This window comes from Oenanthe melanoleuca, chromosome 13 (genome assembly GCF_029582105.1).
Source record: "Oenanthe melanoleuca isolate GR-GAL-2019-014 chromosome 13, OMel1.0, whole genome shotgun sequence".
Lineage (NCBI taxonomy): Eukaryota > Metazoa > Chordata > Aves > Passeriformes > Muscicapidae > Oenanthe > Oenanthe melanoleuca.
Window position 1 is genome coordinate 10,646,793 of NC_079347.1, and position 15,241 is coordinate 10,662,033.

General features: G+C 43.1%; 1 protein-coding gene across 7 annotated transcripts in view; it reads right to left on the reverse strand.

Annotated features, from left to right (window-relative positions):
- The window catches only part of HNRNPAB (heterogeneous nuclear ribonucleoprotein A/B), a 28,407-nt gene extending 19,758 nt beyond the window's left edge, over positions 1–8,649 (reverse strand). For 2 of the 7 annotated variants that reach the window (XM_056502405.1, XM_056502407.1), the window contains exons 1-7: positions 8,356–8,649; positions 5,288–5,456; positions 5,045–5,203; positions 4,539–4,670; positions 2,798–2,906; positions 2,552–2,704; positions 2,389–2,473 (exon numbers count right to left, since the gene is read on the reverse strand). In XM_056502405.1, coding sequence (XP_056358380.1) covers positions 2,403–2,473; positions 2,552–2,704; positions 2,798–2,906; positions 4,539–4,670; positions 5,045–5,203; positions 5,288–5,456; positions 8,356–8,612 — 1,050 coding nt within the window. In that variant the 5' untranslated portion in view covers positions 8,613–8,649 and the 3' untranslated portion in view covers positions 2,389–2,402. Of the gene's footprint in view, positions 1–1,811; positions 2,474–2,551; positions 2,705–2,797; positions 2,907–4,538; positions 4,671–5,044; positions 5,204–5,287; positions 5,457–8,355 lie in introns of those variants that run through there. The other 5 variants (XM_056502408.1, XM_056502411.1, XM_056502406.1 and 2 more) reach the window with 4 other exon arrangements.
- Between the last annotated feature and the right edge of the window lie 6,592 nt (positions 8,650–15,241).

Consider the following 15,241-nt stretch of genomic DNA (forward strand, 5'->3'; position numbering starts at 1 on the left):
CTTCCCAGGCTCCTCTGAGCAGTTTCAGCAGCCAGTGTAAGAACAAGGTTCCTAAGTAGCACTATATTCAACAAACACTCTCAGCCACCAGCTTAAGTCAAAAACTTCAGTTTCAAATTCCTAACATCAAACACCAGGGACAAACAGCTGAGGGCTATGTCTCCCAAATCACTTCTTACTAAGTCTGTCCTCAAGAAATATCCAAGTAGGATTAGTAAATTAAGAGTAGATTACAGCCATAAGCAACAACCTTGTGTACAAGCCCTTACTTTTACCAGGCAGTTCTTTGTATCATAAACTTTTCATGCAAAGAAAGGGAGAAGCCAGCTCTGCATTTAAGTACCAGTATCCTCAGTTTCTGCCTAAGGCCACATCACCTGTTAAAGCAGCATTACCTGAGCACCTACTTACAAAAACCACCACAATAACATCAACTGACAAACTCTTGCTAGGACGCTACTAGCCAGAAGGACTGCAGCACAATGGTTCTGGTACCATGCAATTTTCCCACTGGAGGGCCAAGTGTTTTCTAGAAAAATATTCTACTACCCCTTATTTCACAGAAAAAAATACTTAAAGTATGCAAGGAAGTATTTAAATTTAAATCTTGAGACAGTAATACTTTTAAATACTGTACTCATTTGTTTGTCATCCACTGTATTTTTTTTATTTGCAAGTTGGGCTGGAAGGTTACAAGGTCCAGCTGTAAAGTTGTTAACTATGAGATTAAAAATCTCTTTTTTTAATACTCAAGACTTCCACTTAACACCAGCAGCGTCTTACAGACTCCTAAATTTACAAGCAAGTTTTTCTTTTCAAGGACAGCCAGCAGGGAGCAGCAGATTATAGTCCATGCAGAAATAGCTGCATCCCTTGTTAAAAAAAAAATGGAAAGGTCACTAGTAACGTGTTTGTTTCTTGTCTTAGTTACTTGGTTTGATTCCACTTCTGGGTGTCACTTGTTCAAAGAGAATTTCTTACAAGAAAAAATATTGCCATATTTTAGATCTAAAAGGAAATTAAAAATTGAATTGATCACTGCAACAAACATTAGAAGTTTGTTTTGTGCAGTAGCGCTTGCTACTTATATTCTGTCACAAGACAGGCAAATCACATGACAGTTATTGCCTTAAAATAGCAGTAAACCAACAGTAAAGTCAAAAAAGGAGAGTATTTCTAGCTGGTCACTCATCTCTAGAGCAAGATATATTTCTTCCACCCACAACTGCAGTGGAAGTTCTTTCAAATTCTGTTATACAAAAAGGCTGCAAAAATTCAGACTTTGCATTTGTAATTTAATGTCTATCCAACCTGCCTTTCAAGGAAGGTATATACATCCTATTAACAACTTGCAGGCAAGTCTCAGACTCAAGACAGTGAAATAGAAAGGAAGTGCAGCCAGCTTCTTCCACACCTCTTGGCTCCCTCCTGTAGTTGCTGTCCAGACTCCCAAGCCCTACGTGAAACCTACAGCTCCAGCTCCTCCTAGCAGAGCCCTAAGCAGACACCACTACACTTACTCTGAGCCTCTGTGCTTGCCTGAGCATGAGCCACCACCTCACCAGCACAGCCCCACTACACCTGGGGCTTCTCACCTGAGCTCTCCTCCACAACTTCCAGGCAGAAGTGACAGCAGGTTTTAGCTGCCACTTAACTGCAAATGAGCACAACTACCAACACAGCCTTCTAGTTTTAAGATTAAAAACATTTAAGCACAACTCTTACTCTATCAAGATACTGCCATGAACTAAGTTCTGGGAACAGGATACTGGTGTTTTACTAACACAAGAGCTGAAGAATGGCACAAGACACTAGATTACGCCTTTTTTATTTCAAAAGCTAGGATAGCGTCAATATCCATGTCATGGTGAATCAGAACACATGTAAAATACCTTACAATACATTAGATTCCAAAAAGGTACCAAAAAGTACAGTAAAATTAACACTTCCATTACAGGAAATGTATGACACAAAAACAATACAAAATAAAAAGGTGGAAAGTGACACTGGTTCCCTAAGATGCATCTCATTCTGTACAACTGGAGTAATGCAGAGTCCATAGTTAACTCCAAGAGGCAGTCCCTAGATGCAGAGCTGCAGCTTTAAGCAGACCCTCAAAATCAGTTTCAGTTTAACCTATTAATAAAATCATTAATTAATATCTTCAGCAATGCTGAAATTTATACACCACACTGTCTAGACTAGTTATTGGTAAGTATTAAACATGTAAAACATTTCCAGGGAGCTCTTCCAAGTAAGATGCACATTTAACAGGCCATAGAAATTTATTGTAAAGTTAAATTTGGTACAGAACTGAAGTATCCATCTACAGCATTGTATACAAAACCTATGCAGTCATTTTCCAAAAGAGACCATGCCACTGCATACCTGAATAAGTTTGATCAATATGGCTTGTAGTTATTCTGATGACCACCACGTCTTGGTGTCTTCCCATAATTTGCACTGCCTTGACCTATGAACAAGAGGACAAATGCATTAAACTGCTAATTAGTTATGCTTGCTTATACCCAATACAGTTCTCTTTACTTACTGTAATCATAGCCTGGTCCATATCCATAATACCCATATCCTGAATAATCATAGCCTCCATAGCCACCATAACCTTGCTGATAGCCGTATCCTTGATTCCCATAACCCTGGTTCCAGTAATTGCCATAACCTTGATTCCAATTTTGACTTTGAGCTATAGAAGGGAAAACCATCCACAAAATCCCATTTTAGTACACACAACTTATTTAGAATGTGTCCATACTAAAGTAGTGTGTGTGGTACTTACCGCCGCCTCTTCCACCTCTGCCTCTTCCTCCATAGCTACCTCTTCCTCCACCACTACTGAACTGTTGCTGCTGGTACACTTCTTTTGGCTGTGCTACTTTAATCTCACACTGCAAATAAAAAACAAGGAAGAGGTATGTAAAGTGTCTCAGAGCAGCATTGTCCAACCTGAGTACCTGGAAAAGCCAGAGGTTACTCTGGAGGCTAAGGGGGTGTACGTGCTGTGCTCCTGGTGAGCAGCACTAATGCATATCCAGGGCATCTGATTTATTGTGCCACCTGGGCAAAGGTAAGTCACTATCAGCCTTTCCAAGAGGCCACTGCTTTCAAGGCATTTTATCTTGCCTATTCCCTACCATCAATTTCACACCATGAAAGAGGTGCTGAAGCCACCTCTGCTGTAGGAGCCACAAGGTTGCCTTCTCACCTGGCACAACCTCCAGGACAAAGCTGTTGCTATCAGGCTGCTCCCCCTGACATGCACTGAATGAACAAGGTTCTGAGAAATGCTCCAGAATGAGTTTTCCTGGCAGCCACTGTACACCCTACATAATGTGTATATGGATGGACTGTACCAAACCCCCACCAATGCCTGAAATCACCATTTATCAAATACTAACAGGTAAAACCAACCAGAACTGACATTTCCAAGACAGGTTCCCAGGCTGCAGTTCAAGCTGTCAGCCAACTGCCAGGTTCCTAGATCTATGCACAGTTCCAAGATTAGAGCTACTGCTGCTGCAAAAGGAGTAACAGCACCTGAGCAAGTCTGGCTTGGAGTTCTTCACCACAGGACCTCTAAGGTAATCTGATTTTTTATTATCTATGGCTATAGCACAAAAACAAGTCATAGGTATGATAAAGAAATTTCTCAGCTCTAGCATTTAGGCATTCATCTCTCCTGAAAACAAACTTCACTGCTAACCAGTGACTTTCCCATTGCATTGGGTTTGGCAGTTTTCTCTGTGTTGTGTCAAGACTAGCTGTAAACCAAATGCAATCCAAGTCAGTGTCAGTATGACCCAGTGTAATGGGGCTCTGAAGTTATGTGGTCAGCACTGGCCTCAGAGGAATGGACAAGGAACACCTCGAGCCAGTACACATTATTTGCATGCAGTATCTCTTCACTTGTTGACCCAAGAATGGGGCCTCTCCCATTAGCTATTCCTCAGATGAGCAGTCAGCTGGTCAGAGCGTCTCATCACCTTTACAGCAGTTCCCATAACCAGCTAACCAGGCACAAGCTTCCATAAGTGGACATTCACTCCCTGCATCCTTTTAGTGGGATTACATGACAAGGCTTTGGTAGCAGGAAGGGGCTTCAGAAAGAAAGCAGAAGCTGGCCCCCAGTAGACAGAGCCAGTTTCAGCCAAAGGCTTGCAAAGTTAAGCATCTGCAAGGCTTTCACTTATGCAAGTGCTCTATGCTGAAAATAGGCATCTACCTTTTGAAATGGCTTACACTGATACATAAGCCAAATTCTTCACACATACTTAATGAATCCAATTAGATACTTTACAGATAAAAGGCCCTAAAATACAGTAGTGAAAGCCACAAGTATTGTCAAAGAACCTTGGTAGCCTCTGTGACAAAACTTACAGCAGAACAGCACTATGGTAAACTTTCAAGCTGTCCTTACTATAAATTTGGTACTATGACACAAGAGGTCCACAAAACCCTTTCCAGGTTATAGATGTAGCAGTATTATCCTTGGACAAAGAGTTACAAGTCAGAGTTTCTACCTTGCTTCCACTGACGTTATGGAATTTCTTCTCCAAAACCTTCTTCACTGGATCCTCTTCCTTGAAAGTGATGAACACAAACCCCCTCCTTTTGTTGGTCTTTGGATCCATTGGCAGTTCAATTGCTTCAATCTGAAGAGATGAAATTTTATTTTCAGACTCATATTTTAGATAAGCAGTTAAATGCACAGAAATTGGGACAGCAAAACTAAATTTTCTTTCTGTGCATATTATGCAACACCAAAGTTGAAAGCCTTTTTATGCTAAACACTGGTTTTCAGATCAGATATTTCAATTTTACAACTGTTCAAACTGATTTTAACATCAGCAATGGAAGCACCTCATGCAGCAAGTGCCACCTCTGCTCTCAAGTTAGGAAACTTCTGGATGTTACAGAAGGCTTCATCCATCTAAAGTTAACTTACTTTGAAACTTGAAAATTATTAATAAACTAAACAGGAACTGGAGACTATGCTTTCAGAGTCTACCAAGATACCATTACACACCTCTCCGAACTCTCCAAAGTATTCCCTGATTTTCTCTTCTGTGGCTTCTGGGTTTAGTCCACCAACAAATATTTTCTTCACTGGATCCTTTTTCATTGCCATGGCCTTCTTGGGATCAATTAGTCGTCCATCTAGTCTGTGTTCTTTCTGTTCCAGAACCTAAAAGACAGTTTGATATGATTAACTTGAGCTGAAAAGCTTCCCCTAGAAGTTAAAGCTCTAATATATGAAGCTTAAATTCACCTTTTCAACACTCCCAGGTTCTTTGAAGAGAATAAATCCAAAACCTCTGGATCTTCCTGTGTTAGGGTCCATCTTTATCGTACAGTCGGTTACCTCACCAAATTTGGTGAAGTAATCTTTCAAGTCTTTTTTGCTTGTATCCCAACTGAGGCCACCAACAAACATCTTCCTGAAATTTCAAGGAAAGAAGAGCTATTCAGATTCAGGAAGCACTAGAGAAAAGCACATGCAGTAAGATGCTCAGTGGTACACACCTCAGCAGCATTGTCAGAACGGGACCAACTGCTCTGAGTGCAAAACCTGCATCTTGGCAAAGGCTGCTGGTATTACAGTAGTGCACAAGGAGGGCTCTCCCCCCTCTTTCTGAGGGAATGCCACAATGCATCCTGCTATTTATTAGAGGATATAAGAAATAGTAAGAATAGCCTGAAATATTCCTTGCCAGTAACTTATGCTCTTAACAAAAGTATTCTATAATTTGCAAGAAAGCAGTTTTGATTATCAAGTACTGCCAACTCAGTTTTTACAAAGAACTCAGGAATATTCCTACTGCTCTGAAAGCATTCAGCAAAAAAAAAGGTATCAAAAGCAAAGTATTTGAGCTGAGGTTTTAGTTAAATAGCTGTAAAAATTTTAGTCCAGGTATCTGTGACCTCCAGTAAGTCACATAGAACAGATGGGACTTTGGACCTGCCTTAACTACCATGTTGTGTGCTTCCTCCTGCTTAGTTACTGACTCTAGTTCTGTCTTCATCAGTACTACACAAATCTCTCAGTTCTAGTCTTTAATTCCAAGTAGGCAGATAAAGTTCTTCCCTGCCCACTTTCCCATACAAAACACCCTCTGAAGGAGGATATCTAGCTCAAAGAACTAAATTCGAGGTACAATACAGAAGTGAAGCTAACAAACAAAACAGTGATAGCAGGCAATAAGGCATTTTTCAAATTCTTCACTTCAAATGAAAACATTAATAACATGGCTACATTTTCTATTTTCATCGTTTCCAAGGTAACAAACTAAGCTTTTGAAAGCATTCAAGCCTTTTTATCTAACTATAGACTGAAGCAGTTTAAGTTGTCATTACTCTTGTTTGGAGGCAACCTAGATTAGCATTAGAAGGTAGCAGCACTTCAGAAATTAAACTATGCTTAAGTAATGCTTTTGGTGTTTATGTGTAACTTTGCAATAATCGGCATCTATTTATGTACAATAGGCAATGGGGGGAACCTTATGGGGATTGTCTTAAACTTTTTCTCTTTTTTCTTAAACTGGGTGAAACCATTCTCGCTTTTATCAGCTGAAGTCAATGTTTCCCAGCAGACCAAGCTGTGCACTCATGATGAGTGCAGCAGGAAGCACCGGGCCCAAGTAAAGCGTGTGCTTCCTGCAGCCATTACAGCAGAGCCTTGGAGGAAAACAGCCCTACAAAGTTTACTAAGCCTTTCAATACCAAGTCAAAGAAAGGAGATTCCTTGAGGGATTCCTTCCCATCTCAACAGCTGACCTTGGCTGTTCTAACCTGTATGGACTGACAGCAGCTTCCCACAGCACACCCTGTCATTACTGACCACACTTACAGAACAATCAAGAGATTGGGGGATGACAGGAACTTGTCTGGAGGCTGCTTTATGGCATTGTGTTGGAGCTGTGGCATTGCCACATGCTAAACTCACCTCTTACCACAGCAGTATGTATTACACTTTGCAGTGCTTTGTTTTGCAATTGTGATACCTAATTTAGGTAACACAGTATTTAAAACTTTTGGACCTCTGCAACTAATACAAAAATCCTCGTATTTGGCTTTGCCTTCAGAGACCACAAACTGGACAACTGCACCCTTAACCCCTTAACACACAGTCATTTTTCCCTCCTGAGTGTATTAGTGCAGCTAAATTGAAGCTTATTTTAGCTCTTAACAAAACATTGTAAAATCAGTGCCTTGGACAGCAACTACATTTTTCACATAGGTCAATTCCTCTGAATAACTGCTTTTCTAAGAAATTTCATTTCATACCGATTTGAGGCTGAAGCTTGTTACCTCCTGTAACAAGGAAAATACTACCACCTTTTTTTCAACACAGAATACTAAAAATAGTAAAGAAAAATAGTAAAGAAAAATGCCTACATAGCTAAAAGGCTGGATTCTCAATCCTTCTAGTGTCTGCAAAAAGTACATCCAGCCCCAGCTTGTGGGAAGCCTGTACAAGTGTTACTCGTTCCTTTATAATCAAAAATCTATTACACTGGCTTCAGCTTTCCCTTTAACCTGAGGGATCTGACCCTCTCCTCTGGTTCAGAGCTCTGCGGTAACAAAGGAAGTGCCAATTAAATACAAAAAACAAAGACCTGCTTGAGAAATAGCCAGGTAATGTTCATGTTAGGTACGTGTATTTATGAGCAGCCCAACTATGATAGGAAAGAACTTCCTCTTGTGTGCACACAAGGATTCCACTACCAAAGCACAGCGAAACTACCCTGACTCCTCCAGAAATCCCTTGCAAGACTTGAGGCATTTTCTGACAATGCTGCAAAGTAGCACACCAAAATCACTCTTACCGATTTAAACACACCGCGCATTGTCTCAATCGCGCTGATTTTCCCTTTACTTCCCTTAAAAAATACTTCGCTTACCACCGCGCTGCCTTCCAAGACCAAGATTATTTTTATACGCTTTACAAAAACACATTCACATTTACATCGCCGCCGGTGGCGATGGGCCACGCGATCCCCACAAAGTTTCAACCAGCCCCCCCTCCCCCAACAGAAAGGAACTCCTTCCATCCGCCCCTTTCGCTAAAGAGGGAAAGGATGAAGAAAACGCGGGAGAGGTAAATCCCCTTCCATTTTACAGCGTGAGACGGCAACAGCCCCGCTCGGCGCCCCTCCCCCAGCCGCCACATGGCGCCAACAAAAGGCAGCGCCAGAACAAAGGAAGCGCTGGTGCTGCAGGGCCCCGGCTCGGCGGGGCCGCTCCCGCTCCCTCCCCGCCGGGCCGAGCGGAGCCGGGGGCGCTGCTGCCGCAGGGCCGCGCCGGGCCCGGCGCTCCGCACATGGCGCCCGCGCTTACCCCGCATCCTCCTCGTTCTTGCTGGCGTTGATCTGATCGCCCTCGGCCCCATTCTGGCTGGCGGCCGTGCCCGCCGTTCCCGCCGCTGGGCCGGCTCCCGCCGCCGCCGCCGCCGTTCCGGCTGCTCCAGCCGCTCCCGCCGCCGCCGCCGCCGCCGGAGCCCCGCCGCTCTCGGCCTGCTGCTCCCCGGCGCTCTCGGCCGCTTCGTGCCCGTTCTGGGTAGCGCCGGCCGCCAGCTGCTGCTCCGCTTCCGACATGGTGCCCCGTCCGCAGAGGGAGAGGGACGAGAGGCGCCTGCGAGAGACCAGCGCGGGTCAGCGCGGCGGCTCCTCCCCGGCCGGGCCGGTCTGATCCGGTCCGCTCACACCCCTCCCCCTTCCCGCCGCCGCCATCCCGCTCGTACTCACTTTTAAAATCCGCTCCCGATAAAACCCGGGCTGACCGAAGTCTAACTAAAATTGTCCCGGCGCTGGTGCTGGAGCTGATCCCGCTCCCCGCGGCTGCTCCGCACCGGCCCCGCCGCCACCACCGCCACCCCCTCAGACACGTACTCGGGCCCGCGCCCGCGACGCGTGGCCGCCTTTATAGCGCCGGAGCCTGCGCCACACCGCAACAAGGCGCGTTCTGGTTGGGCCTCGCCGCCTGTCATTCAGGAGGCTCCGCTCTCCCTGCTGGCTGCCCTGCCGGGGTGGGCAGGGCCGCGCTAGAGAGGCGGGAGAGGCGGGACCGGGAGTCGCCGGCGGGGTCGGGACAGCCGGGCTCGGGCTCGGGCTCGGGCTCGGGCTCGGGCTCGGGTCGGGTCGGGTCGGGGCTGCGCTCCCAGCACGGTCCGTGGTTCGGTCGCGGCGGACCCGGGCCTGCGCATTCCTCACGGGGACGTCCGGCCGCGGCCGGGGCGCTGTATTGACTTGGAGTGCCGCCCTGCTTTAGCTCGAGGTGTGTTATGGGCACTGAGTCAGTTACTCCAGGACGAAAGGTTTGCTTAATGTTTCCAGCTCTGCTGTTTTGCAACCGAGAGGGGCCAGAGTTTGTTTTTAAACTTAGATTTGGATATTACATAACTCGGGGAGCTGGAGCGCTGAACACGTGCCCGGGCCTTAATTCCTTTGCCCAAGGATATGTCAACCTTGTTGGCAAAGTTGTGGGTGAGAAGTCCAGAAGACAACTGCTCCTTGTAACAAAACATTTTTTTATACTGTATACACCTCCTAATGTCCTATTTGTCCATGTCAAAGGGGCAGATCTTGCCTTCTAGATATATAGGTAAAGCTTACACATCTTTAAAAAAACCTGAAATTTAAGCCCTTTGCTTGTGGGCAAAAAGCAACAATTATTACCTAACTTACTGCAGTAATGAGTGCACACGTTATTGCTCCACCCTCTGTCAAATATGGCTTGTGGCACAACTTTCATCTGCTGTTAAAACTGGAGTGCCCACAGCCAGTTGTGAATAGAAATAGTGGCAAAACATTTTGTTAAGTCATCTGGACTGGGACCTGGTTTGGATCATGAACTGTCCTTCAGTTTAGCTGCTTTTAGGACAGTTTTTATCCTAAATACATGTGGTCAGAGTTTGTCTTTAGGGATGCCTGTCTCCACATAGGCTACTGACAGTGTAGGGTATGATATACACAAACTTTCAACCAGAACTTTGGGCTGAACTTCGTAAAAACATATTCTATGAAGTCAGGGCAGTAAAGACAGTAGAAAGAGCAGGGCCAGTACACTTGAAAGTTCTAATGTCCTCAGGGCAGATTGTACATTTTGGCTGATAGAGATGCTCATCTTTATGAGAAAATATTTTTATATTGTTTTCTTGTACTGAACTTTAAATAGAATGTTATAAGCAAAGAATTTTTTAATAAGATATCATAGTTTATACCATATCAGAGGAGCTTACCCCACATCTAGCAAGGGGAATTCCTGTGATTTTTCAAGCAGCTTTGGCTTAGATTTTAAATCTCTCAGGTCTGTACCAAAAAGATGTGGTTTGTGATTACAACCGTCTAAGCCACTGTCTCAGCTAAGTGCATTCCCTTACCCTGTACTGATAGCCTGCCTAATAGGAAAATACCACACATTTGTTTAAGTCACAGGGAGCCAAGGCCGCACTGAGGCTTGCAGGTTGCACGGCTGAAGTGGTGAATGCCACTGACCTGGTTCCTCTTTTTGCAGGTTTTTGTGTATGGAGCTGTGGCAGGTGACTGCAGAAATACATCTGTGCTGAACTTACAAGTTTACAGACCAGCACCTGAGAGTAAACTAAAATTTGCAGCACTTTGCATGGGTTTGTCAGACTCAGTTGATAGACATAATCTGAGTGCTTTGGATTATATATTTATAACTTCATTTTCATGCAAGATTCACTGCCCATAGCATCTACTTTGTTTTGTTAAGAATGTGAATGACTGTCATCCATTAGGACTTCTGCAAACATTTCCCTTTACTTTCTCTTCTCTTTTTATTTCTCCAGTTCTCTTCTTTGCTTTGCTGAACCTGTCTCATCCTCCTCTACCACTGGCACTTTGTCAGGTGTTTTCCTGTTTCCTCCTAATAGTGTTTTCTTTAAAGTTGTGCTCATTTCCAACTGCCCATTTCCCTGGTCAGGTTCCTCTCAGTCTCCCATCCTGGCAATTCCAAACAGCAGGGCTCTCTGTGATTCCCAGTTGCCCCATGTTGAAAGCTGTTTGATTAAACCTTTTGTGTCCCATATCCAAGAGCAGGATTATGATGTGGTTGTAGACTGGCTAAGCAGCCTGGTTTGAGAACTGTGACTGGCATAACTAACAAAGTCATTCTTTATGCATCTCGACATCAAGGACTGAGAAATTTGAGAATATTGTGATTATTTTTTGTCTCACCAGGCCCCATCATGCCACAGGTAATTTTAAAGAATTCCTCTGGGTTGTGACTTGAGTTTTGGTCTTGCTTTTCACTCTCCACTCAAAGCCTGTGGTTAATCAAAGAAAAATACACATTTATCTTCTTGAGTGGTAATTCTCCCTATATGACATATTTACTGTTGAGAAAAAAAAATCATTGTTTGCCATTTTCTAATCCTGTAATTGCTGTGTTTACTCATGGTGTTGACTAAAATTCCACCAAACTGTACTTGCATATGGGCTTTCTGGTATTGGGTCTAATTCTGCTGTTCTGTCAAACTTGCAGTTTTTGCCAAGACATACCTCTGCTCTCTGTTCATATGAGTTTTTGCCATCCCTGTCTTCATTACCTCCTCTTTCTTGGTCATCCTCTCAATTTCCTCATTATTTCCCTTCTATTGATTTTTCTAGCTTCTCTTCTGAAAAACCAAAAATAAACAAACAAAACAACAAAAAAAACCCCACAATAACAACAACAACAACAAAAAAACCACCACAAAACCAAACCAGAGATGGAGAAACAACATATCATCCACTGCCTTGAAACTTGGTGTAATTTCTGTTTTCCACATCCTATGCCTGTCGTATCTAATTTGACTGGAAGCATCTCAGGTCACAGACTGCCTACTCTATACCAAACACAGTGCTATAGGAAGCTTCTGTCTGAGCTAGTCTTTATGCACAGCATAAATAAATACATTTTATTAATAATAATAACAGCTATGCAAGTAATCCCATATATTTTGATGATGGGACTGAATGTAATAGCTCAAAATAAGTATGGCAAAAAGGATTCCTTATGCTACATGGAATTAAGATGAATAGAAGAATACATTCATTTTTTCATTGTGGTAGGATCACAGTGACTACTTATCTCTGAGCTTGGTGGCCTCAGGGATAATCCAAGCCAGTATTATGTTAAACATTGTGTAGAACAATGAAGCAGCAAACACACGCGAGTGTTTGTGCTCTAAAGTTTAGGTGAAAACTTGCAGTATTTATATAGAATGTCTGTATATAGATGAGGAGGAGCTTTATGTGAAATAAGTTGTCAGCCCCAGCCTCTACAGGTGTTCAACAGGAGCTCATCCTAAGCAACGAAGTGGGATAAAGCAGAAAGGTGTTTATTTGAAAGTGTAGTAGTGGAATTCTGTTGTAGGGCTGGCAGAAAACAGGAGATGTCTTTACAGAGTGAAACAAAAGGTACATTGGGATGTTGAGCTGTGAGCTTGGAGGGGAGGAGAGTGAAGGACAGTGCTCACCAATGCTCTTGCAGGAAAAGGAAAGAAACACAAGGGAAGGACTAAAAAGCCAAGCTGAAACAGTGACTGGAGAAGCAAAAACTGAGAATAACTTCAAAAACTAAGCTAAGACATGAGCTAGATATGCTAAATGTGACTGCAGGGCAAACAAGATTGGTTTAAGATGGATTGAGAAGCTTTCAGATGATGAGAGAAAGCAAAGCCAAGTTTGAAGGGGATTTAGGGTAGAACCCAGTAAGTGATGAAGAGACTGACTGGAAGAACTTGTGAGGTGATGAGAGGCACTTACACCAAAGGCCCTTTTTTGCTGTTTTTTTTTTTACTTTTTCTTTAATGGTAAAAGAGACAAGCATATCTCTGTGGGTGCTAGGAATCAGAGCAGACTGAGTAACTAAAGCTGTGAACAAATGAAGGAGTGAGTGTTTGTAAGATCAGGAAATGAAATGGGGTGAAGTTATCAGGGCAAGTGATGGAATTGCAGAAGACATGTTGATAAGCTTTTTTTATTGACACTTAGAGACTTGTAGACAGAGGAAGCATGAAGAGAATATGTTATCACTTTTATCTTTACAGAAAATGGTGAGATAACAAGTAGAGGAAAACAGACAGGAAGGCCTGATGGGTTAAGCAGCAGCAATGAAAAGCTCACTGGGAATACAATTGTGCAGATGAACTGCAGAAGGAGAATTGTTTAGTTGTGAGAAAGCAGAAATGGAGGAGAGAGCAGGCGTGTGGAGAGGAAGTTGCCTTGATCACAGGATTTCCGTCAGAGACACTGCACTAGAAGAGCAAGGATGGGTGGAGCAAGCAGTGAAGGTGAGCTGGTGCTGTGGGTTGGTATGACAGTTCATCAAGAAAAGAAATAAAGCAGAGAGCCCATGGTGGCTGAGAGTTGTATGTGTGGTAAGTGTATAGCTAGAATATTATTACTGAAGCAAACACATTTTTCTCTACTTAACATTAAAATGCCAACAAAGCTAAAAGATGTGCAAACTTCATTTTTAATCAGTTTTACTAGTTGGTATTGCTTCTTTAGCTTTTCTTCACTTATTTTTATCATTCTGTTTTTCTTTCCTTTCTATATAACAGTCTGCAAGACATTAGTTTTTGCACCCTCTTGCACTATCAGAGGACAAAGCTCTGAAATAATATTTTTCCTTAAAATGTTAATTATCTGGTGTTGGATGTAAATGCACCTGCAGCCACAATCTTTTGGTGTTATAGTCCATGCCAGCTAAAAATAAGTGAGACAACTAAGGCTTGTTAAACCGCTTAACAGATAAGATACCACAACCAGGCTATGCCCTGAGAATTGTTCAGAATCACAATGATTAATTTAATTGTAATTATAATTTTTTTGTTTGTTTGTTCTTTACCTAAAAGCACATCGCTGGCCTACAGAAGTTAGGGAAATGCTTCAGATGAGCCTTTTAGTTATCAGAAATATTATTTCAAGTACTATAAAGAAAATAAACATAATGATATTAACACATTGTTTTAAGGTCAGGTTTATGACATCCAAGGCTTTAGAAGAAACCTTTGAGATTCTACTGCTGTAGAACATCTTTGTTAAGGAGCACATAATGTTATTTTCTCTTAACATGTGGGGCCACTTTAAATTTGTGCTTGTGCATTATTGAACGGTCGTGGGAAGTGCAGCAGGAGGAAGCCCGGGTAATTGGCTGCAGCTCCAGATGCAGCCGCTCGCTCATTGGAGAGAGGAGGATTCTCCCAGTACTAAAATTAGACCATCTCCGCCCTCCAGAAATGCTTCTGGAAACAGCGAGCAGGAGAAGCTGTGACACAGCCCCAGGAGCCGTGGTGGGCAGGGAGCTGCTCCCGGCCAAACTGCAGCCTCAGAAGCTGCTGTGGGCTTTACGTGGAAAAAAATGCACACAGTAAAGAAACTGCAGGAGAATCACATTAACAGTGAAACACATATTAAGTTCACCATTTCTTATGTAATAATGATTCTGAAGTGTTCATGCAGGCAGAGGAAGCCTTTGAACTGCTAAATTTAAGCAAGGGCTGTCAGACTCTGTGCTCATTGAGTTAAACGACTTGCTGAATTGACTCTGAACTAAACTAAAAAACTGATGGACTCTTTCTATCAGCATTTCTTAAAAAATAAAACATGTTTATCCGTTATTTCTGTGAAGTTGCAATGTTTACAATGTCTTCAAATGAAATATTGGATAAGGTGTTTCTGTTAAAGAAACAAATGCCATGTGCTCGTGTTGTTGAAGGAAAGCCTGTATCTGAATTTGTCTTGTGCACTTGGAACCTTCATTTTTTAAGGTATATTAATAACAATATCAGGCTTTGGTTTTAAAATGTATTTCAAGTTGGCTGCAAGGAAATAATTGCATATTGTTATTTCTTGTTTCTGTATTTATATTATTCACATTACTTGTGAGAAGGATTAAGGCAAAACGGGGTTTTCTTACACTGAAACCAGCTTTTGCCATAAATTTGCTATTTCCTCATCTAACCAGGGCACATAGTGTCACCACCTCTGGCTCCAAATCCTTGGGGGTTTTTTTGTCTTTTCTCCTTTGCCTCTACATTCGATCTGATACCATTAAAATTTAAACACTGTGTTTTCTCTCTGTCCCTTTGTCAGCGCCATCTCAAGGGTTGGAGTGCAGTGTCCAGTTCTGCGCTGAGCCGCCGGCCGCAGGTGCTGCAGCAGCTCGCGGGGCTGTCTGAGAGCGCGGCGAGCGAGGGCAGGGCGGGCGGAGG